Here is a 24679-nt window from a genome sequence, read left to right as displayed (position 1 = left end):
AGAAGTGCACCAGTATGTCCAGTATACACGGGATTACTCAGGGCAAGGATAGAGTAGGCAAGGATCATGGGAGGTCTGGTGGCTACATTTTAAAAATCTCATAACAGAGCTAGGAACACCCCTGGAGACATCTGGTCTAGCATATCCAGAGGCGTGCCCTTCAGAATATCAGTGGTGAGAAGCTCTAACAGGGCACCCTGGTCAGGTCAGCTTGGCAAACACTGCATGCTACAGTCCCCTTGGGGAGATCTAGGATGTGCAGAAAAGGCTCTGTATAATACTTCAGCAAGGGGACTCCCTTTATTTAGGTTTTCCCCAAATTACTTAGCCACACTTGTTCTTGTGTAAAACTAGTGTCCCATGAAACATACTGACACTTGAGTAACCACTGGTCTAGTCCAAGAGGGGGAGGGCAGCCCAGAGAGGGGATTGACGGGTCTAAAGTCATCACTCAACAAGCTATAGACAGAGCTAGACCCAAACCCACCATTGCTGCTTTCCCACACCATAGTCAGAAGCAACTCTGGTGACCCTGTGGGGGCAAGCCAATGCCAGAAGAGCCAGGAGGTGAATTCTGAGTTCTGGAGTTAGAGATGGGCTGCCACAGGCCCATGGGGTTCTGCTTCCAGGTGGAAAACCTGGCATGTGGCCCTAAAACTCTGAAAGAGCACAGATTCAGCTTTCCTTGCTGACATGCCTCCAGCTACAGTATCAAGGGACACACATCACGGACTTGCCCCCACCCTCCAGCATCAGAGCAGAATTGAGAAAGCCAGGAAGATAGTGAGACATCACCCTGCTGTGCTGCTGGTCCCAGGGACTAAATGATGGGAAAACCTCAGTGCCAGGAAATGGAGGCTGAGACTCCCACAGGCTCAGCGCAGTGGCCTCTCCAGTGGCTCCTCCATCTTCTCCTCCCACCTGCCTACGGTCTCCCTCCTCTTTGTCTCTCCCTGGCCATCTGCCCTAACATTTATCCTGAATACTGCTTCCTGAGAATCTGCTCCCAGCCTCTGGGCTTCCCCAGAGGCTCCTGGTGAGCTCAGCCTCCTCAAGCTGTTTACAGCTCCTTGGTTTACAAGGGCTTAACGTTCACATCTTACAACAGACCCATGAGGTGGCCAAGTTGACCTCCTCTCTGTACCTCCCACCTGCCAAAGTCCTCTTTCCTCAAGGCTGTGCTCAATGTCACCGCTTCTAGAGGAGTGACTTTCCCTGCACTCTCCCCACCCAACCTGTCTACCTGTCTTCACTACTGTAGCTCCCAGCTCTTGACACCTCGCATGTCCTTAACAAAGTATGTGAATGAATGGTCAGCAGCAGATATTTAACAATACCTGTGTTAGTGGCTTTCCTGTACTTCTCAGAGCCAGAGGTCATCATTTAGGCAGAGGTTGCATTTGAACCTTTGATGGCATGTAGAATTAAGGAGACACTCATTCCTACAAGGATGAGTGGGAACATTTCTGCACGTCTCATGAGCCAAGGCCCTGGCTATCTTCATTCTGAACTACCTTTTCAGGAATGTTCATATAACAGGTAGCCTTGGAAGACATGATAGTGCCTCCCCTCAGAGCTGAAGACAGGCAGATCGATTGCCTATTATAAAAGATTTGGGTTCTTCAAACTTAGAGTTCCTCTCTTATAACACAACCCACTGCAGGTGCAAGAGTCCCTGGCCCTGGGGCTTGGGAAATCTACAAGAAAATGCTGGTACTCTGGCCACTGCCATTGCTGTAATAAACTGTACTTTTCTCTGATCAAGGAATGTAGTCTTCTACTAGCATCTGTGAAACTGTGACAGGCCAATTTGAAAATAAGGTCCTTCATGGTTCCTAAAGGTCCTGGCAACAAGGGGATGCTCACAAAGACATGGTTTTCTGGGAGGAAAAGAATGAGGGCCTTCCAGGCCAATTAATGAGAAGTCCATGAGAATCAGTAGCAAAACTTATTGACCAACTTCTATGGTGATCAGGTGATTAGTCGTCCTTCACTTTATTGCCTGATAATGAAGAAGAATTGGGGAGGGGGCTGTAGGCTTAGTCCCTGCAAGTAAGTTCAAAGTCAGTTACCTGGATGGTACACCGGTCATTGCTAACTCTCCATGGGCAGGAGGCATCCTGCACTATCTGGTGGTCAGCTTCGTGTCTTCCCCATGGTAACAACTAGTAGTAAGTTCTCTCGTGGGTGCACAGATGGTTGTGACCCCTTTCTTTTTCTTTTTTAAGTTTATTGATTTGTGTGTGTGTGAGAGAGCGAGCACACACATGCATGATTGGTGGAGAAACAGAGAGGGAGGGAGGGAGGGAGAGAGAGAGAGAGAGAGAGAGAGAGAGAACCCAAGCAGGTCCATGCTGTCAACCCACAGCCCGACATGGTGGTCAAACTCACAAACCACAAGATCATGACCTGAACTGAAATCAAGAGTCAGACATTCAACCAACTGAGCCACCCAGGCACCCCGGTTATGACCCCTTTCAAACAACCATTCCAGAGATGCACATCTACACGGAGCCTGAAAGGTATGAAATTCAAAACAGCTGTGGGAAGAAAGCAGGTGGATCATTGAAACCTTGACTGGTTTGCTTGACCAATGAGGGATTGGAGCACATAGGCTTGCCTAGGAGGAATGGCACAGCTGGGCCCTCTCTCTGCTTAGCCCTGCCTGCATTCTCTCATGCCAGACTTAACTCCACTAGAGACCATGGCAAAAGGTCCCAGAGGTTTTTTGGTAGTTGGTTCTGCTTGCTGAAAAAAAGCTTTGGCCCTTTCAGAGAGATTCCCATGAGACAAATTCCTATAGAAAGCCTTAGAAGAAGCACTGGCCAGTATTCAGACTCTCAGTGGCTCCAGTTGGGTTTGCAATGCTGATGAAGGTAGCTGATAATGATAAACCCATCCAACACTGGAGTGCCTAAAGAATCAACTCAAAAAGGTTTCTGAGTAAGAGTGCCTGGACTGCTCAGTCGGTTAAGTGCCTTACTCTTGATTTCCAATCCGGTCATGATATCACTGTTTGTAGGATGGAGCCCCAAGTCAAGCTCTGTGCTGACATCTCAGGGCCTGCTTGGGATTCTCTCTTTCCTTTTCTCTTTGCCCTTCCATCGTGCCCTCTTTCTCAAAATGAAAAAATATACTTGGAAAAAAAAGGATTTGGGGTGCCCAGGTGACTCTCAGTTGAGCGTCCGACTTCGGCTCAGGTCATGATCTCACAGTTTGTAAGTTCAAGCCCCACATTGAGCTCTGCGCTGACAGCAAGGGACCTGGAGCCTGTTTCAGATTCTGTCTCTCTCTCTGCCACTCCCCCACTCTCGCTCTTGCTCTCTCTCTCTCTCTCAAAAATAAATAAACATTAAAAATATCTATCTATCTATATATAAAGGTTTCTGACTCTACCTCTCTCACTCCCTCCTTGTCCACTCTCTCTCATAAAGCAGTTTGGATTAGGGGATTAAAATTTTTAAAAATATTTATTTTGAGATACAGAGAAAAACAGAGCATGAGTAGGAGAGGGGCAGAGAGAGCGGGAGACATAGAATTTGAAGGAGGCTCCTGGCACTGAGCTATCAGCAAAGAGCCAGATGCAGGACTCAAATCCACAATCACAAAATCATGACCCAAGCCGAAGTCAGATGCTTAGCCAACTGAGCTGCCCAGGAGCCCTGGATTGGGGGATTCAAACTTGATGATTCCTGGACATGTTGCTTCTTTCTCTTTCCTAAGAGCAACTCCAGGGGAGCCTGTTTGGCATGTGTTCTAAAGTGACAACCCAGCTGAAGGGAGGCCTAGGGATTCAAACTTGATTCTGGTTCAGCCACTTGGATTCTCCTGTTGGACTGACATGGTCAGAGATCATAAGGACAATGACCACTTGGGTGAGTACATTGCCTGTCAAGACCCCCTACTGTGGCCCATGTGGGATGAAGTTGGGAAAATAACAGGCCTTGGTGCGTTTTATAAAAATGTTCTTGTTCCTCTTGCACCTGACCCTTCAAAAAAAAAAAAAAAGTCTAGGGGCTTGAGAAAGGGGTAACTGGGGAAAAAAGGAGATGTTTTAGCTACTGGAATTTATGCCAACTTTGGAGGAGGAATGGCAACTTGGCACCTAGACAGGAAAGAGCTTAGATTTTAGGAGCTAGGTAGGGGGAGCATTAATCATTAATGATCTTCGTCTTTCATAACTGCACTGGGGCCTTCGTTATGAAATATGCCCCAGTGTTAACGCTCCCATACTTTTGCAAGCACGTTAAATATAACTGATTGCAGGGGTTTACCTTCTTCCCAACCAAATGGCTTTGACCACAGTTTGATCACCATTCCTATTAACCTTACCAGAAGGCCATTGGAAACACAACACACTGGAAGTCCCTGCATCTCTCAGAGGAAACAGCTGCAATGCCACCAGATGTCTTCCCAACCCCTGTCCCCATAAATCTCATTCAGCCATTCTATGGAGAAGACAAGTGTCACCCGGCTGGTGGCATGGGCAAACAGGAGAGATTGGACTGACTACCCCCAGACAGTCCTTCCAAATACAAGGATTGGATTCAATTATTCAAACTAACTGGAAAACCAAAGGTCTACCAACTGTTCAGGGCCACACTGAAGATGGTATCAGCTTGTGCCCTGACTGATGTAGGTCCCACTTGTGAGACCCCAAAACTTATGGAGAATACTTTCTTTCCAGGGATACTATGGGTGCCCTGATGACTGTGCTTGTACAGAAGCCAGGCATTAACTTGCCATCTCCCCCCAAACAGTGTCTTGCTTCTTCATGCTGGTCATGGGCCAAAATCCATGCAATCACTGGCAAATCCAATGTCATAAAGATTTCTTCCTGTATTTTCTTTTAAGAATTTTATATTCTTAGCTGTTACATTTAGAGCTTTGATCTATTCAATTGTTTAAGCAAATATCATGAATAGATCAGTTAGCCCACAGACAACTGTGAAGATTTCACTAAAATTAGGAGATCCCTGGACTAGTAACTGACTCGTTATTTATGTGCACTCGGTGGGCAGACATTCCCATGATGGTAGTCATCTGATTAGAAAAAGTGATGCAATATTTATCTTTGATTTTAGCAGAAGTGATCACTGTTACCACCTTGGCCCTGGAGGGCATTTCAGATCAGCGTTAGATAACTGGCTAGGTTGGTATAAATAATACACTGGCCTAGATTTCTCCCTGTGGGCCAACGTGGAGATTGGAGGGTATCTAATATATCCTGCCATACCTGCATTAATGACCTAAGCCAAGTGGAAGGGTCAGTATTTGAGAAAGCCACTTGGCTTTGTAAGGTAGACCTTCATGGTTCATGCAGGTTGTCCAGGCTGTTGGGTTGAGAACCCTGGCAGGTAGGACTGAGGTTAATTTGCAGGTTGAGCTCATTCTGCTCCCTGAGGTTCTGTGGATAAAATTAATGAAATCCCACAAGACAATGGAACTGATTTGGTTTAGCCTCTGCCGGTCAAATTAATCAGAGGGACTGATAGAGTAGTACACTCATGGGGAAACTGCCAGAAGTCAAGATGATGAAGAAATGAGAAATGGATATTGCTGGAAGTTATTGCTGTAGGTCTCTTATTTTTCTCAAGGTTTTGCAGGACTTGTGAGCTAAAACCATGAATGCCTTTGTCCTGGAGTGTCTTTCCAAGGACGTTTGTAGAGCCAACAACCTTAGCAGATAGAGCTAAGTCTCCCTCTGGAGCAAAATGCAGGTGCTCTGGCAACCTTTGTAGACAAAGATAGTGTCTGCCTTTCGGGCAAGGGGCAGGCATATTTTACCGTCAGTAAAAAAAACATTCAAATTTTCTAAGCTCTTCTCCCTCTTTCACTCTCTTTTCTTAATTCAACCCACTGCATATTGCTTGCCCTCTTTTATCTCGTCCTGGGGGAACCGGGGCTCAGGGAACTGCTGGAACACAGTGCTGGTACTCTGGCTGCTGCTACTACTGTACTAAAAACTCCTTTGCCTCTGAGGGTGCTGTGTCCTTTGCTAGCATCCAAGAGACTGAGGTCGGCTAAGTTGTCAGCTTCCAAACAGGTTAAGAGCTCAGATTCCTCCCTGTGCTTGAGAAGATGTTCATGTTCCTTTAACCTATCCTAAAGGAAACAATAGAAATAAGACTCATTTAGCCATTAATCCTTTTAATATGCTGCTGGATTCAGTTTACTAGTACAGTTGGCCCTTGAGCAACACAGGTTTAAACTGCATAGGTCCACTTATGTATGGATTTTTTGGGGGGACATAGTACAGTTTTGTACATGTTTGATGATTTTCTTAATCACATTTTCCTTTCCCAGGGCACCTGGGTGGGTCAGTTGGTTAAGTATCCGACGTCAGCTCAGGTCATGATCTCACAGTCTATGAGTTCGAGCCCCGTGTCAGACTCTGTGCTGACAGCTGAGAGCCTGGAGCCAGCTTCAGATTCTGCGTCTCCCCTCTTTCTGCCCCTCCCCCACTCATGTTTTCTCTCTCTCTCTGTCTCACACACACACAAACTAAACATTGAAAATTTTTAAAAATAAAAATAAAAACATAAAAGAATATAACATTTTCTTCTCCTTAGCTTACTTTAGTGTAAGAATATGGTATATAACACACGTAACATATGATACTTGCATTAGTCCACCATTTCTGTTATTGGTAAGGCTGTTGGTAACAGCAGGCTATTATTTTTGGGAGTCAAAGGTTATACACAGATTTTTTACTGTGTAGGAGGTCACGCCCTTAACCCTTGCATTGTTCAGGGGTCAACTGTACTTTGTTGAGGATTTTTGCATCAGTATTCATAAAGGATATTCCTCTGTAGTTTTGTTTTCTTGTAGTGCCGTTTTTTTTGGCTTTGATGTCAACATGATGTTGGCTTCAGTGAGTTAAGAAGTGCTCCCTTCAGTGGTTTCTGGGTGGCTCAGTCAGTTGAATGCCTGACTCTTGGTTTTTCTCAGGTCATGATCTAATGGCTCCTGCGTTTAAGGCCCGTGTTGGCTCTGTGCTAATGGTGTGAAGCCTGTTTGGGATTCTCTTTCTCCATCTCTCTCTGCCCTTACCCCCCCCAATAAATAAATAAATAAACATTAGGGAAAAATACACCCCTTCCTCTTCAATTTTTTAGAAGAATTTGAGAAAGATTGTTGTTGTTTCTTCTTTCTTTACTTTCATTTATTTAATTTTTTAAAAGTTTGTTTGTTTGTTTTAGTAATCTCTGCACTCAACATGGGGCTGAAACTCATGACCCTGAGATCAAGAGTTGCATGCTCTTCCCATTGAGCCAGCCAGGTGCCTCAATGCTCATTCTTCTTTAAATGGTTGGTAGAATTCACCAGTGAAGCCACCAGGACCAATGCTTTCCTTTGGTAGGAAGGTTTTGATTACTCATTAAATCTCCTGTTATAGGTGTATCTGGATTTTTTATTTCTTCATGATTCAGTCTTGGTAGTTTCACATTTCTAGGGATTTGTTGATTTCATCGTTTCCATCTAGGTTGTCCAATTTGTTGGCCAACAATTAATTGTGTTGGTTTGCAAATGTGGGAACTCCTTGGGTGAAATCTGAAACTGGCCTCCATAAGTGGAAGGCAAGGAGAGAACAAAGAAAGATGCAGACCTCTCCCGATTGGTAGGTAGCGGGGTTTTTTGTTTTTGTTCCTTTTTTTTTTTTTGAGAGAGAGAGAGAGAGAGAGAGGGCACAAATGACTGAGTGGCAGAGAGAGAGGGAGAGAGGGAGAGAGAGAGAGAAGGAGAAAGAGAGAGAATCCCATGAGGAGAAGAGACAGAGAGAGAGAATGAATGAATGAATGAATGAATGAGGGCTCATACAAAGCAGGGCTTGTGTTTACCTGATGCAGGACTCGACTTCACAAACTGTGAGATCATAACCTGAGATGAAGTCAGATTCTTAACTGACTGAGCCACCTGGGAGCCCTAAAATAGGTGGCAGTTTTGAAACAAGACTATCTCAAGTGACCACAAGACAAGCAGATCACTGCCCATGCTCACCAGAATCTTAAGAGTTTACATAGAGACCTTAACAGGGTTCCGTCACATATACTGCTCAGATGGTCTTAATAATACATTATTCTCTCAGGGGCCAAGGTGGCTGAGTAGCATGGAAGTTCTTGGCTTCTCTCTGCCCTGAAATGATCAGCACCAAATCATTTAATACACCTAGAAAATTGACCTAAGGATTGACATAACCCTCACATACAATCCTAACACAGCAATCTGCATATCTTGAGCCACAGAACTTGGCAGGTACATGGTGTGAAGAGGTGAACTGGGGGAGAGAGAAACCGTGGAGAGTAGGGAGCTGTTTTTGTGGCGAGAGGACAGAGAAAAGAGGAGAGTGCAGGAAAAGCACTCCTCCTGAAAGTAGCTGGAGAGAAAGAGAAAACACAAGGGACTGACAAGAAACCTGTTCCCCAAAGCCATTGATGGCGAGAAAGGAGAGAATTTCAATACCATTAGGTTTCTATAGATAGGAGAGTGCAGAGTCAGAAATTTCAGAACACAATACCTAGCAGTGCTGTGGTGGGGAGGAAGGGTGAATCCCAGGAGCAGGCAGAGGTCTGAGGGGTCTGTGAGCCACATGGGGAGAAGCAGTTCCCTTGCTTGGAGGGTGTTTTGTAGAGGACCTACAGGCAAAGATTCCACCGGACCCCAGAGAACATCCACAATTGCCGGTATTGGAACAAAGATGCCAGGGTGTGGTGTGTTGTGATTTGTCATAATCTCTGAACAGCTGCCACCATACAATCACCTGAATGCTGCTGGGGGCAAGCCAGCACCAGCCATTGCTCATGAGACCCCCCTCAGAGGATTGAAATGGGTCCAAACTGCAGGGTTCTCAAAAGTGAGGGGTTTGGAAATAGCCCCATCTGAGATAAAATTCGGGAGGGAGTTGCTGCCTGACAGGCTGAAGGCTTGGATATGGACAGTGTAGAAGTGAGGATTGGATGGAGGCTGGAGACAAACAAGGGGTCTTTAATTGCCAGTTGGTGACATCGCATAGTTCCTGTGCCAGAGGCTGGGAAGCTAGTGAGGCCATTTTTATGTCTCCTGCGCATGCATGCCACTCCAATCCACTCCAGTAAGCTAAGCAGAACCACCTAGTGGAGAACAGAGCCATTACACCAATCCCAGTCCAACTGTGCCCACCAAGTTCATGCCCTAAAGGACCACTACAAGTCTCTCTGCCTGCTTAGTATGTGGACTATAAAGTGCTTCATAGTTTGACTTCTAGGGGAAACTGGATATTTCATTCAGGTTTCATTCTCTATTCATTTTTTGGTTTTGTTCTCTCTCTCTCTCTCTCTCTCTCTCTCTGCTTTTATTTAAATTGGGGTTTTCCCTCTTTCTTTTCTTTTCTTGGATACAAAAATAAAGATGTATTTTTATTTTAATTTAAAAAATTTTTAAATTCTTTTTACTATATTTTTTATTTTTTAGTTAATTTTTAAATTCTATTCCACTTTCTTCATTTCATTTTATTCTTTTTTATTGTATGCTTTTTAAAAATTTTTAAGCTTTTTTCTTACTTTTTTTCTTTTCCTTTCTTTCCCTTTATTCCTCTATTTTATCAAGCGTCTTTCAACAACCAGATCAAAATACACCTAGGATCTAGCTTCCTTTTTTTTGTCTTGTTTTTAATTTTTTAATTTTAATTTTATTAATTCTTTTTCTTTCTACAAAGTGAGAAAACAAAGGAATTCACCCAAAAAGAAAGAACAGAAAGAAATGACAGCCAGGGACTTAGTCAACACAGATACCAGCAAGATGTCTGAACTAGGATTTAGGACCATGATGATAAGAATACTAGCTGGGGTTGAAAAAAAGCATAGAATCCCTTTCTGTTGAGATAAAAGAAGTAAAGTCTGGTCAGGATGAAATTAAAAATGCTATAACTGAAGTGCAATCTCAAATAGATGCCATGGCAGCATGGATGGATGAAGGAGAGCACCAAATCAGGTATATAGAAGAAAAAATTATGGAGAATAATGAAGGAGAAAAAAGAGGGAAACTAAGACAAAAGAGCATGATACAAGAACTCAGTGACTTATTAAAAAGAAATAAAATCTGAATCAAAAAAAGTCAAGAAGATAAAGAGAGAGAAAAAGGGGTAGAAGGTTTATGTGAGCAAATTATGGCAAAAAACATTCCTAACCTGGGGAAAGACACAGACATCAAAATTAAGAAGCACAGAGGACTCCCATCAGATTCAACAAAAACTAACCATCAACAAGACATATTATAGTCAAATTCACAAAATACACAGACAAGGAAAGAATTATGAAAGCAAGGGGGAAAGAAGTCCTTAACCTATAAGAGAACACAGAGCAGGTTCCCAGCAGACCTATCCACAGAAACTTGGCAGGCCAGAAAGGAGTGGCAGGATATATTCAATGTGCTGAATCAGATAAAATATGCAGCCTAGAATTATTTATCCAGCAAGGCTGTCATTCAAAATAGAAGGGAAGATAAAGAGTTTCCTCAGATAAACAAAGACTAAAAGAGTTTGTGACCACTGGCCCTGCAAGAAATTTTAAGGGGGACTCTCTGAGGGGAGAAAAGACGAGACAAAACAAAACAAAAGACCAAAAACAATAAGGATTAGAAAGGACCAGAGAACACCACCAGAAACTCCAACTCTGTAGGCAACACAATGGCAGTAAGTTCATATCTTTTAGTGCTCACTCTAAATACCAATGGATTAAATGCTTCAATTAAAAGACATAGGGTATCACAATGGATAAGAAATAAGATCCATCTATATTCTGTTTACAAGAGACCTAGTTTAGACCTAAAGACACTTTCAGACTGAAAGCAGGGGGTGGAGAGAGCAATCTATCATGCTAATAATCACCAAAAGAAAGCTGGTGTAACCATACTTATATCAGATAAACTAAATTTTACAATAAAGATTAACAAGAAATGAAGAAGGGCATTATATCATAATTAAGGGGTATATCCACCAAGAAGATCTAACAATTGTTAACATTTATGGCCCCAACATGAGAGAACTCAAATATATAAATCAATTAATCACAAATATAAAGGAACTCATTGATAATAATACCATAATAGTAAAGGACTTCAACACCCCACTTACAACAATGAACAGATTATCTAAGCATAAAATCAACAAAGAAACAATGGCTTTGAATGACACACTGGACCAGATGGACTTAACAGATATATTTAGAACATTTCAACCTAGAGCAGCAGAATACACATTCTTCTCGTGTGCACACAGAACATTCTCTGGAATAGATCACATATGAGACACAAGTCAGTCCTCGACAAGAACAAAAAGATCAAGATCATACAGTGCATATTTTCAGACCACAATGCTATGAAACTCAAAATCAACCACAAAAAATTTTTTTGAAAGACCACAAATACTTGGAGACTAAAGAACATCCTACTAAAGGATGAATGGGTTCACCAAACACTTCAAGAGGAAATTAAAAAATACATGGAAGCCAAAAAAAATGATAACACAATAGCCCCAAACCTCTGGGATGTAGCAAAAGCAGCCATTAGAGGGGAGTGTATAGGAATCAAGACCTTCCTAAAGAAGGAAGAAAGGACTCAGATACACAAACTAACCTTATACCTTAAAAAGTTGTAAATAGAAAAGCAAACATCAGAAGATAGGAAATAATAAAGATTGGAGCAGAAATCAATGATATCGAAATTAAAAAAAAACAGTAAAACAGATCAATGAAACCAGGAGCTGATTCTTTGAAAGAATTAACAAAATTGATAACCCACTAGCCAGACTGATCAAAATGAAAAAGGAAAGGATCCAAATAAATAAAATCACAAATGAAATAAAAGAGATGACTGCCATCACTGCAGAAATTCAAACAATAATATGAGAACATTGTGAGCAATTATATGCCAAGAAATTGGGCAATCTAAAAGAAATGGACAAATTCCTAGAAACATAAACTACCAAAACTGAAACATGAAGAAATAGAAAATTTGAATAGACCCATAACCAGTAAAGAAATCAAATTAGTAATAAAAAAAATCTCCCCAAGAAACAAGAGTCCAGGGCCAGATGGATATCCAGGGAAATGCTACAAAACAGTTAAAGAAAAGTTAAAACCTATTCTTTTGAAGCTGTTCCAAAAATAGAAATGGAAGGAAAACTTTCAAACTCATTCTATGAGGCGGTATTACTTAGATTTCAAAACCAGACAAAGACCACACTAAAAAGGAGAACTACAGACCAATTTCCCTAATGAACATGGATGCAAAATTTCTCAAGATACTAGCCAATTGGATCCAACGATACATTAAAAGAATTACTCACCACATTCAAGTGGGATTTATACCTGGGATGCAGGGCTGGTTCCATATCCATAAATCAATCAATATGATACATCACATTAATAAAAGAAATTATAAGAACCACATGATCCTTTCAATAGATGCATAGAAAGCATTTGACAAAATGCTGTCTAGAAAGTACAGATAGAAGGATCATAACTCAAGATCATAAAAGCTGTATATGAAAGACCCACAGCTATTATCATCCTCAGTGGGGAAGAACTGAGAGCTTTCCCCCTAAGGTTAGAAACATAACAGGGATGTCCCTTCTCACCACTGTTTTTCAACATAGTGTTGGAAGTCCGAGCCACAGCAATCAGACAACACAAAGAGATAAAAGGCATCCAAATCGGTAAGGAGGAAGTCAAACTTTCACTCTTCAATGATGACATGATACTCTCAAGAAGATGTGGTATATATATACAATGGAGTACTACATGGCAATGAGAAAGAATGAAATATGGCCATTTGTAGCAAAGTGGATGGACCTCGAGGGTGTCATGTCAGGCAGAGAAGGACAGATACCATGTTTGCACTCATAGGTCTAACAGGAGAACAGGAGAAACCTAATGGAGGACCAGAGGGAGGGGAAGAGGGAAAGAGAGTTGGGGAGAGAGAGGGACGCAAAACCTGAGAGACTATTGAATACTGAAAATGAACCGAGGGTTGAAGGGGGAGGGGGAGGGGGCAAAGAGGAGGTGGTAATGGAGGAGGGCACTTGTGGGGAAGAGCACTGGGTGTTACATGGCAACCAATTTGACAATAAACTATTAAAAAAAAAAAAAACAAAGAAAACCCAAAAGGTTCCACCAAAAAATTTCTAGAACTGATCATGAATTCAGCAAAGATTCAGGATATAAAATCAATGCACAGAAATCAGTTGCATCTCTATACACCAATAATGAAGCATCAGAAGGAGAAATTAAGGAATTGATCCCATTTACAATACACCAAAAACAATAAAATACCTAGGAATAAACCTAACCAAAGAGGTGAAAAATCTATTCTCTGAAAACTATAGAACATATGAAAGAAATGGAAGAAGACACACAAAAAATGGAAAAACATTCCATGCTCATGGATTGGAAGAACAAATATTGTTAAAATGTCAATACTACCCAAACAAATTTACACATTCAATACAATTCCCATCAGAATAATATCAGCATTCTTCACAGAGCTAGAATAAACAATCCTAAAATTTGTATGGAATCAGAAATGACCCCGAAGAGCCAAAGCAATCCTGAAAAAGAAAACCAAAGCAGGACACATCACAATTCTGGACTTCAAGATGTATTACAAAACTGTAATCATCTAGACTTGTGGTACTGGCACAAAAACAGACACACAGATCAATAAAAAAGAATAGAGAACCCAGAAATGGACCCACAAACGTATGACAAACTAATATTTGACAACGTAGGAAAGAACATTCAACTGAAAAAAAAAAAAAAACCAGTCTCTTTAGCACATGGTGTTGGGAAAACTGGACAGCAACATGCAGAACCTGGACCATTTTCTTGCACCATACTCAAAAGTAGACTCAAAATGGATGAAAGACCTAAACAGAAGACAAGAAGCCACCAAAATCTTAGAGGAGAAAACAGGCAAAAACGTCTTTGACCTTGGCCGCAGCAACTTCTTACTCAACACATCTCTGGAGGCAAGGGAAACAAAACCAAAAGTGAACTACTGGGACCTCATCAGGATAAAAAGATTCTGCACAGTGAAGGAAATAATCAGCAAAACTAAAAGGCAACCGACAGAATGGGAGAAGATATTTGCAAACAACATATCAGATAAAGGATTAGGATCCAAAAATCTATAAAGAACTTATCAAACTCAACACTCAAAAAACAAATAATCCAGTGAAAAAATGGGCAAAAGGCATGAATTATCCTTTTCCAAAGAAGACATGCAGATGGCTAACAGACACATGAAAAAATGCTCAACATCACTCATCATCAGAGAAATACAAATCAAGACCACAATGAGATACCACTTCACACCTGTCAGAATGGCTAAAATTAACAACTCAGTCAACAACAGATGTTGGCGAGGATGAAGAGAAAGAAGAACCCTTTTCCACTGCTGGTGGGAATGCAAACAGGTGCAGCCACTCTGGAAAACAGTATGGAGGTTTCTCAAAAAATTAAAAATAGAACTACCCTATGACTCAGCAAGTGCACTACTAGTATTTATCCAAAGAATACAGGGACAGGTATGTTGTTTCAAAGGGGCACATGCACCCCAATGTTTATAGCAGTGCTGTTGACAATAGCCAAAGGTATGGAAAGAGCCCAAATGTCCATTGACTGATGAATGGGTAAAGAAGAGATGGTGTATTTATACAATGGAATAATACTCAGCAATCAAAAAGAATGAAATCTTGCCATTTGCAACAGCATGGATGGAAGTAAAGTGTATTAGGCTAAGCAAAATTAGCGAGAGAAAGACAAATATCATATGACTTCACTCATATGTGGAATTTAAGATACAAAACAGATTAATATAAGGGAAGGGAAGCAAAAATAATATAGAAACAGGGAGGGGGACCAAACATAAAAGGCTCTTAAATACAGAGAACTGAGCATAGCTGGAGGGGAGTTGGGGGGCTTGGGCTAAATGGGTGATGGGCATTAAGAAGGACACTTGTTGGGTCGAGCACTGGCTATTCTATGTCGGAATGAATCACTGGATTCTACACCTGAAATCATTATTGTGCTATATGCTAACTAATTTTGATGTAAATTTAAAAATTAACTAACTACATAAATGTATTAAAAAATAAACATTCAAAGCTCCCACATAAATAAAGAAATTATGCATGACTCATAAAAAAAGAAAGCTCCATAAGAATAGGTATCTTGCCCATCTCGTTTATCTTTGTCTCTGTGGATGTGGATCATAGTTAGTTCTTTTACAATGTTAGAATCTTAAAAAATATTTGTCAGTTGACTAGAAAAAAATATTACTCTCTCAAGCTGTGTGATTGAAGTAGCTCCTAGTGTGGTAAGAGTGGGCAGAACGCATATTCCAAGGATGGGGAGGCAGAGGAGAGGAAGGGGACACTGACCACCTGGGTCCAGCTCATGGGTCAGCCAGCAATCATATGCCCTTGATGACCTCCTCTAACATAATGTACTTTCTTATAATCCTTTTTATTTCTGTACCATCAGTAGTAATATCCCCACTTTCATTTCTGAACTTCGTAATTTGAATCTTCTCTTTTTTTTCTTAGTCAATCAAGCTAAGACTTTGTCAATTTTGTTGATTCTTTTAAAGAATCAACTTTTGGCTTCATTGATAGTCTCTATTGTTTTCCTATTTTCTATTTTATTTCTCTTTGCTCTGATCTTAAGTATTTCTTCTGTGTGGTTACCTTGGGTTTAGTTTGCTTTTCTTTTTCTAGTTCCTTAAGATATTAAATTCAGTTGTTGATTTGAAATCCTTCTCGATTTTTATTTATTTAAAAGTTTTTAAGTTTATTTATTTTGAGGGAGAGAGGGGGTGAGGGAGGGTGAGACAGAGCAAGCGAGAATTCCAAACAGGCTCCACACCATCAGCACAAAGCTCAATGTGGGGCTCAAATTCACCAACTGTGAGATCACGACCTGAGCTATGATTAAGAGTCAGACACACCAACTGAGGTTGCCCAGGTGCCCCTATTTTATTTTATTTTTTTAAGTAAACTCTATGCCCCACGTAGTGCTTGAACTCACAACCCTGAGATCAAGAGTTGAACCCTCTACGGACTGAGCCAGCCAGGCATCCCCCTCCTTTTTTAATGTAAGTGTTTACAGCTATAAATTTCCTTCCTGCTTTCATTGCATACTATAAGTTTTGGTATGTTTTGGTTTTGTTTTCATTTGTTTCAAAATATTTCCTAACTTCCTTCATGATTTTTTTTTGATCCATTGGGTGTTCAAGAATGTGTGGTGTAATTTTCACATATTTTTGAATTTTCCTTCTGCTATTATTTCTAGATTAATTCAATTGTGATTGAAAAAGATACTTCATACAATTTAAATCTTTTAAAATTTATTAGGACTTGGGTTTTTTGTTTTTGTTTTTGTTTTTGTTTTTTATTAGGACTTGTTTTGTGGCCTAATATGTGGTCTATCCTGGAGAATGTCGTTGCCTCTTTTCTTGTCGGACACACTGTGTCTTGGCACCACTCCCCCCTGGTACCCCAGATTCTAGCATAGAGCCATGGGCTAGCAGGCATGCTGTCTGCAGAGCTAGGGAGGCCCCAGGAAGCCTTAAGCCCTGTCACCTCTCATCTTAGAGGTGAGAAAACCAAGGTTCAGAGGGTCAGAAGGCCTCACCCACCTACCACAGGTCCCGTTCACTGAACCATTGCAACTTCTCTCCTGTGGCATCAGCAATGATCACATAGGAACAAAAACTACCCTAGGTTCAGCCAACAAATGTTTGTTGAGGATCTAAACGTTCCAGGCCTGAGTTAGACCCTCAAATGTCTCCATGTGTGCAGGGCCCAGCTACTCTAAGGCAGGCTTGGACATTTTGATTCTAGGCAGTGAGAGGTGTGGATAATCATATCCTTTCTGGTGTATTAGTGCCTATTTCATAAATACACCAACTTGTCATCTAATCTGGCTTCTTTCTGTACTAGCTGGACTACATGCTCCTTTTCACAGGCACAACATTTCTGGACACTGAAAACCAGACAGAAAAGCTCATTGTATCTGCAGGGCTAGAGTCTATGGAAAAGTAAGTACAAAGGGGGTTTTTACTTGAAGTGAAAAGCCTGCAGCGCAGAGGTTAAGGGGGTTAACACAGAGGTATGGCCAGGCAGTTGCAGCCAGTTTTCTTGCCCCACGTGGCTGTCCAGGAGGACTCCAGCCCTGCCATGGGTTGGTTCATACAATTCAGCTGCTGGGTCAGGGAAGAAATGAGGCTATCTTCTCTGACTGGGCACAGTACGGGTAGAACCAGAGGACTCCACTCCCACTCCAACACTGTGGCTAGCTACGGAGGTTTGAGACCTCACATGTGGGACTCCTGCTGTGTGGTACAAGGAACAGAGCCCACATGGGTTCCCTGACCTATCTAGACTTTATCTCACCACTCTCCTTTCACATAAAACAGGGGAGGGGATATGGTCCCACAGATGTGGGACCCAAGGTGCAGAGAAGTGAGAAATCCGCTATGCAAGTCAGGCAGTCAGTGCTCAATCGGAGAAGTAGAATCAGCAGGGGATACAGATAGATTTATACATATAGGAGATCTATATGTACGCATGTATGTATGTACACATATATATATGCATGTATGCATATGGATAAAGATATAAAGAGATTTAGTGCAAGGAATTGCCTTCTACTTGCAGTCGATGGGGGCTGGTTAGCCAAGCCTAAAATCCACACATGGGACAGGCCACCAGGAACAGCTGGCTGGGAATCTTGCCTGCGGACCGATGTCCTGCTCTTTCTATAAATCTCTATTGCTACCTCACACCATGGATTAACCTTTGCCTCTTTACCACTGGAAATAGAGTCATTAGTGCCTTTAAATCAACCAAATTAGAGAAGAATTCCAGGAGACCTAGCACCAATGCGAAAAACTCGTCCTGAAGATTGTGTTCCTCTAGAACCACTTTTGGTACCAGAATCTGTATCCAGTAAGGGTCCGACCAGAGAAGCAGAAATAGTAGCATATATATTGAAAGATATTTATTGCAAGGCACTGACTTCACGATTGTGGGGACTGGACAGACAAGTCTGGAATCTGTAGGGGAGGCTATCAGGAAGGACAAACTGGAACTCAAAGAGGCCTGGTTGGGGGGAAGCTGCTGTCCGCAGGAGAATTCCTTTTTCATCAGGGAAGCCTCAGCTCTCCTCTGAAGGCCTTTTGACTGAATGAATCAGGTCTACCACGGTTATCTAGGATAATCTCACTTGCTTAGTTAACTGGGCACAGACTTTAATCACATCCATGAGAAACCTTCACGGCAACACCCAGATTAGCGTCTGATTGAATAACTGGAGACTTCAGCCTGGCCCAGTGGACACACCTAATGACTGTCTCCGCTGCCCACAGCCACCCCATAGCTCAAGGACTCTGGATCAGCCTCGGCTTCTCTCAGTTGGACATAAACTCCCACCCTTACCCTCAGGTTGCTGACAGGCTAAATAGAGGAAGTAAGGAGCCTCAGGATGGGGGCATCCCATGTGTCCAGCTGCAATTAAACCTGCACAATCAGTGCCTGGGATTCTTTTTAATTTGGCAAAATTCATATAACACAGAATTAGCCATTTTAAAGTACAATTCAGTGTCATTTAGTACGTTCATGATGTTGTGTAATCATCACCTCTGTGTAGCCCCAAAACATTTCATCACCCAGGAAGGAAACCTCATACCCATTAAGCAGTGACTCTTCAATCTACCCTCCTGGCCTGGGCATTTTTAAACCAATCTGGAGAGCGATGTTATCAGGGCATCATCAGGGAGAATTGGAAGTGTAAAAGCCTACTGTACTTGATCTGCTAGGGGCAGGGGTGCCCTCCTTGACAGGCAGGGGCTAACATCCAGCTACTCTTTCACAATATTGGGGCTGTAGTTGGGCTTGATGGCTTCGGCAAGCTCCCGAGCATACATCTCATATCTGCCGGTCATCTGAAAGCAGAATACAGGCAGAAATTCCGGTTTTATAAATGCCCCTCATTTACTCACCACCACCTCTAGCCACTAGAGGGCAGCCATGGGACAGAAATTTGTCCGGAAGACCAGTTAAGGGGATAGTTTCAGACTATGTAACGTAACCGAGAAACAACCCCTGTGTGACCTCTCAGCACTGATTTCCGGTGCTATAGCAAAGATGACAGATGCTGAAAGTACTCACACACACCAGCCCCTCCCACTGGAAGACCTCTGTGATCTGTCCATCCGGAAGGTGAGGCCTGCCCCAAGGCAGAAGGGAAGAGGGCTGTCCTGCGGTCCTACAGAACCCCAGAAGAACAGCCCACCTCCCCGGGAGGGGAGTGACTTGCTCCAGGTCCCCAGGCAGCAGTGAAGTTTGCAGGGATTTGCAACCTGGTCTCCCGGCTCTGGGTCTGGGAGACAGTAAGGGCAGGGCCTACCCAGCAAACCCTCTCTCTCTCCTCCCCAAAGCCCCAACGGGAGCTCAAGCCCATCACCACAGTTTGGGAGGGCTTTTGCATTTAAAAAGTTACTAATGAGAAAACATTCTGTATATTGTGTGGAATCTAGCACTAATCTGAGCTTCCCAGGAAGCTTCCTAGGAAAGAGGAGACTTTCAAGTGGGCAATGCCTTGCTTGCCAGGTGGGGATCTGAGACTAAGGTGAACATGTCCAAGGACCCATGCTCAGGTAAATGGTGGGGGGAGCTGGTTCCTCCCACATAAGCTGGACAAAGTCACTCAGTTGTGAGGACACTCATTTGCACGTATTCATTGGCATGGGTTCTGAGTTGGTAGAAATACTACTGGACACTAATGCAGCAAATTCCATCTGCATCCAGGATGAAATGGTGTATCCTAGGGGATCCTGGAATCCTCCTGGGTCCTGGGCCATGGCTGCCATGGAATGGCTCCCTATTCCAGGAGGGCGGGCACTTATGCTCCTCCCATAACCCCTGAAGTCACCCATGTTAGGTCTCAAAGGCCACTTGAGACCTTGCAGTAAAGCCTTCTGCTTTACAAATGGGCATTCTCAGGCCCAGGAACAGAAAGGGCTTGCTTAAAGTGACTGGGAAATGGGCGGGGGGGGGGGGGCAGGGCACAGAGCTATGTCTAGATGCCATTTCTCTGCATGACCCATTTCCCTCTACCATCAAGGCCTAGACCGTGGGGCCAGGCCACAGGCAAAACCAGACACCCACATTTATCTTGTGATAAGTACAAATGCCTGGAAAGGAAAAAAAAAGGATTAGAGAAGCCAATCCACTCTATTCTCCGGACAAATGAAATTGAGATTAATTTGTTTGAAGGCGCCCAGAGTCTAAATCAGACAAGAGGAGAATTTATTAGGGTCTGCTGCCTGGGCCTTATTTGATACAGTGGTTCCTCCCTCGCTCACCAGCTCTGGGAGGAAGAGACCTGGCCCTCCACTCAGCTTGGGGCCTCATCTGGCTGTTTCAAAGAACAAACACAGCAGCTGTGGTTTCTAGCCCTGAGAGCAGGATGGGGTCCCAGGCAGAGAGCAGAGCAAGATCAGGGGCCTCAGGGACCCACCTTGAAATTCCAGATGTCATTCACTTGCCGGCAGAGGTTCAGGTCAAGTTCAGCAACCAGCAACCCATCCCGGTTGCGGGAGAGCCCAGGGGTGCGGCTGCTATCAGGGGCTGCCACGTAGCTTGAGCCATAAAAGTAGCCGAAGTCCTGGTGAGCTTTGAAGGAGCAAGAGAAAGAACCTGTGAGTGTGTGCAGGCACATGGTGGATTCTGCAGAGAGGCAGGCACAGTGAGTGACATCCGGGACAAAGGGTCGGTGCCACCCTCCCCAGCATCTGCCAAACGCTGAGGCCCAAAGGACCTGCCTTTCTCCTCAGGCCTGAGGCCAAGGAAGTTTGTGCAAAAGTTACCTTCAGAGCCCTCACCTCTGCCCCTGGGAACATTCTTAAAGGTCACCCTTGTAGAAGCATTAGCTTTTACTCCCAACATTAGCCACACACAGCCCAAAGGAGTCACATGACTCTGTAGGGTTTCCTGTGTGACCTGCTTCTTGTGGTGGCCCAACCGGTGAGCTAGAAGTTCTGCTCTCACTTGCCTTGCCAGCTCTGTCTACTGTACCCACCTCCTTCCATGCCTCGGTCCCCTCACGAGTAAAATGGGGCTAACAGCCACCCCACAGGCATGTCAGGAGCAGGTGGGCACAGTGCAGGGCCTAGCATGGGGCTTGGACACAGTAGAAGCGCAGTGGACCTCATTTCCCTGAATCTTCTGTGCTTCTGACTCTAAAGAGGTAACTGGGATTGGAGACTCTGGAAGTCTGGGGCCTCAAGTGAGGGTATCTGGAACCCTTTCAGGAAGTGCTTTTCTGGGAAACAGACCTGCTCAGTCCCTTCTGCCTTATCAGGGGATACCCTAAGCTAGTTCCTACTTGGTAGGGCCTTCCCTCCCACATTTCCAGCCAGAGGGGTGGGACCACTGGGTGGGGGGTTCCTAGTAGAGGTGAGGTGGTACTTGCCTCAGATCAAAACAAGCTGTGGATTCTAGGAACCCAAGAAAATGTAAGTCAAAGTTTTGGGGCATCTGTGCAGCTTGGGGTGGGGGTTGGTGGCAGATAAACAAGGACAAAGGAAGAGAGGGAAGGAGATGTGTAGGGTGGATAAAGCACCTTCTTTATCAGGGAGCTCACAAAGGGCTCCCCCGTATCTCTTAGGCCTATCTTATACCAGTCCCAGGGGAGGGATAGAGTCCAATCCAATGCCATTGAATTCCCATTTAGGGAATGAGGTGGTCACAAGCCTAGGGCTGCCTATCCAAACCTAGCCAGGGTCAGGCTCCCACACTGTGGGCAATAAAGACGTGAGCAGTGCCTGCCTCCAACTACTTGCCACATGTGCAGACCAGGTCTGTGGCGCAGACCCCGTGGTGGGGGGAGGATGGGACAGCAAGGCCCACCCCTCAGTTGCAGCCACCATGGGAATTCACGGAACATACCTTTCTTCCCGTCTCCGGAGGTAAACTCATTCGGGAAGTGCTCCTGTGAAATAAAACCAAGGTAAGGTAAGCCTATAGGTGGCAGTACCACCGCATCCACCGCGAAGCCGGCTGAGGAGGTGTTTCAAGAAGAAACAGTTAAAGCGAGACGGAATGGCGGAATGGCCCGTACTCCCTGGGCAATCAACAAGTACTTGCTAAATGTCCCTGCTAAGTAGCCAGCACTGGGCCAACTCTGCGGCCAGCGGGGAATTTGACAGGAAAGGTAAAAACTCGGACTTTGCCTCTGGGGAGTTCACAGTCTCCTAGGAGGGGGAGAAAATGATGCTGTGCAGAGTGGTTCTCAGGGCTGTGGAAGGTGTCTGAGGTGTGTCCGCCTGAGAGACAAAGCCCCAGCCTGGGGTCTGTGAAGGGAGTAAGGGGGTGTTCACACATGGTTGTTAATATCTTCCCCAAAGCCTAATGGGAACTGCACATCAAGCCATGATGGGGTTACGCAGGCTAATTAAAACACTGAGTTTGTTCACGTTGCCAGAAATTAGACCAACTTACTGTAGAAATCTTGCTTATCTCAGACTGAGCAGATGCTCTGATTAGATTTTGGCATCTGATTAATAAGAATGAGGAAGAGGATTATTATGTAATGAACGCATTGTGTTTTTGTAGTCAGGATTGGTCAGTGCATGGGTTCAATGGGGAAAAACACGAAACTGGATACTTGGTGGGGACAGGGTGACAGTCATTCAAAACGGTTTCAGTTAAAAACCAAAACAGACAAAAACAGAAGAAGGACATTGGAATATCTTTAAAAGTAATAGACCAAGCCAGTGTATCCCCTTCCGGGACCCTAGGAGTTGTGGCTTGCAACCAGAGGTGTGACATGTCCCCACCAGGGCCAGCAGACAGTTGCTTCCCCTTATGGACTCTGCTGGGTCAAAAAGGCCGGGTCTCTTCTAGCAGGTAGCTTTCCCAGCAACTTGTCGCTCTGTCCCCTCCCCAGCACACCTGGTTGACCAACCCTGGGAGCCCAGACGGACCATGGGGACTTACCTGGCCTACGCGGTTGATAGCGCAGGTGAAGCAGTGATTCGCAATGGCTGCATTTCTGGCCTCAACTGGCCACAGGGATTCACTGTGAGACAGAAACAAGAGGAACCAGGTGGCTGACTTCCCAGCCAGGCTGCCGGCTTCTCAGGTCTGTGGGTGGCCCCAAACCCACAAGCAGGCCAGCTTGTCCCATGCTCAAGCCCAAGCAGCCTTTGGGGGAGAGCCTGCTCAGGACAAAGCAGCCCTGAGCCTCAGTTTCCTTTTCTAAAACTTCCTTAAAGGGATATCGTAAGGACTGACCACACAGGCAAAGCTTCTGGAGGGAGCTGTGTGGCAGAAGCTCTGTAACTGCTAGTTCTCTCTCCTTGCCTCCTCCTGGGTTGGGTGAGGAACTCATATTCTGCACTGGGCAGAGCCTTGCCTGGCAAATGTAAGAAGGGAGCCAGGAGCCTAGGGGCTCATTCATGGCCCTATGAAGACTCAAACTGCTGCACTAATCCCTACCCTGCTCTGTTGCCTTGCAAAGCAGTCTCTAGAGCAAGGGAACTTCAGGCCAAGCAAACAGAGTAAACCTGCAAGGCATTTGGGTAACTGGAAGGGATAGATTCTGTAGCAGGTGTCACCTCCCCTGAGCCCATCTGCATTTCCCAGTGCCTTCCTGTTTTCCTCTTCTGAACCCTGAGACTCTAAGCAGGGGCCCCCTGGTTCTCTTACTGGCCCAGAAAGGAGGCACTGCCCAGGTACAGCAGAGCTGTGGGCCTTCTTCAGTCCAGTGCCCACAAAGGTAGGACATGGTGGGAAACCTTGCCCCCGTTGAAACCCTGTCCTTCTCCAGCCCACCAACGACAATGTCCCATGGAATCCAGTGGGCCTTCTTGTCACTAACGATCTGTTGTCTGAGGAACAACATCATTAAGATTCTGGATTGACAGGTGTAATGCCCACTTAGAAACACTGAGCGACTGAGAGCAAAATGCCCTGGAATCTTCCTTCCTGTCAGCGTGCACCTGGTTTAAACTGGGAGTAGGTGGAGGGAGTGGGTGCTTGTCACAAGCCTAATTCTCAGGAGGATTCATGGGTCTGGAAAAAAAAAATCACAGGCTTGATTGAGGAACTTATTTTGCTGCTTCTCCTCCCCCCAGCTGCTAAGCCAAGCTGACAAAACTTTTAAGAAAGGATTTTTATAGAAACACACCCGTAAATGACATTTTCAGGAATTAAAAAGACAGTTGCAGGGTGAGTGCCATAAAACATCTTTCTTGCAATTCTCCTGGGAAGGTACACTGCGTAGGACTCAAACCCACAGCCGGCAATAAAACTTTGGCTCACAAAGCAAGCAAGGGAAAGGAAGCTTGAGGTTCATGAGAACCCAGGGTGTGCAGGAGCACGGAGAGCCCGATGGCGGTATGGGGACATCTGCCTTATTGCCAGTGTGGCTATGCTAGCTCCTACAAATAATCGCAGTGTGAAGAAGACATGCATCGAAGAGACAGAACTGAGACTCTCCGACTGACACTCAGACATGGTCACATGGGCTGTATGGAACTGTCACGAGGACTCGGGTCACCAAAGAGCACTTCAAGCCTATCGTGTGCTTACAACTGTGGGACCCTAAAATACGTGAGGATGCCCTAACCAATCCACAGA

General features: G+C 44.3%; 1 protein-coding gene across 3 annotated transcripts in view; it reads right to left on the bottom strand.

Moving 5' to 3' along the window:
• Nucleotides 1-18020: 18020 nt before the first annotated feature.
• The window catches only part of UPB1 (beta-ureidopropionase 1), a 28989-nt gene continuing 22330 nt past the window's right edge, over nt 18021-24679 (bottom strand). For all 3 annotated transcript variants that reach the window (XM_029922466.1, XM_029922467.1, XM_029922468.1), the window contains 4 exons: nt 23036-23117; nt 21986-22028; nt 20556-20710; nt 18021-18978 (listed from right to left, as the gene is read on the bottom strand). In XM_029922466.1, coding sequence (XP_029778326.1) covers nt 18895-18978; nt 20556-20710; nt 21986-22028; nt 23036-23117 — 364 coding nt within the window. In that variant the 3' untranslated portion in view covers nt 18021-18894. The remainder of the gene's footprint in view (nt 18979-20555; nt 20711-21985; nt 22029-23035; nt 23118-24679) is intronic.

This window comes from Suricata suricatta, chromosome 14 (assembly GCF_006229205.1).
Source record: "Suricata suricatta isolate VVHF042 chromosome 14, meerkat_22Aug2017_6uvM2_HiC, whole genome shotgun sequence".
Taxonomy (NCBI): Eukaryota; Metazoa; Chordata; class Mammalia; order Carnivora; family Herpestidae; genus Suricata; species Suricata suricatta.
This window is presented reverse-complemented; position numbering and strand designations above follow the sequence as displayed.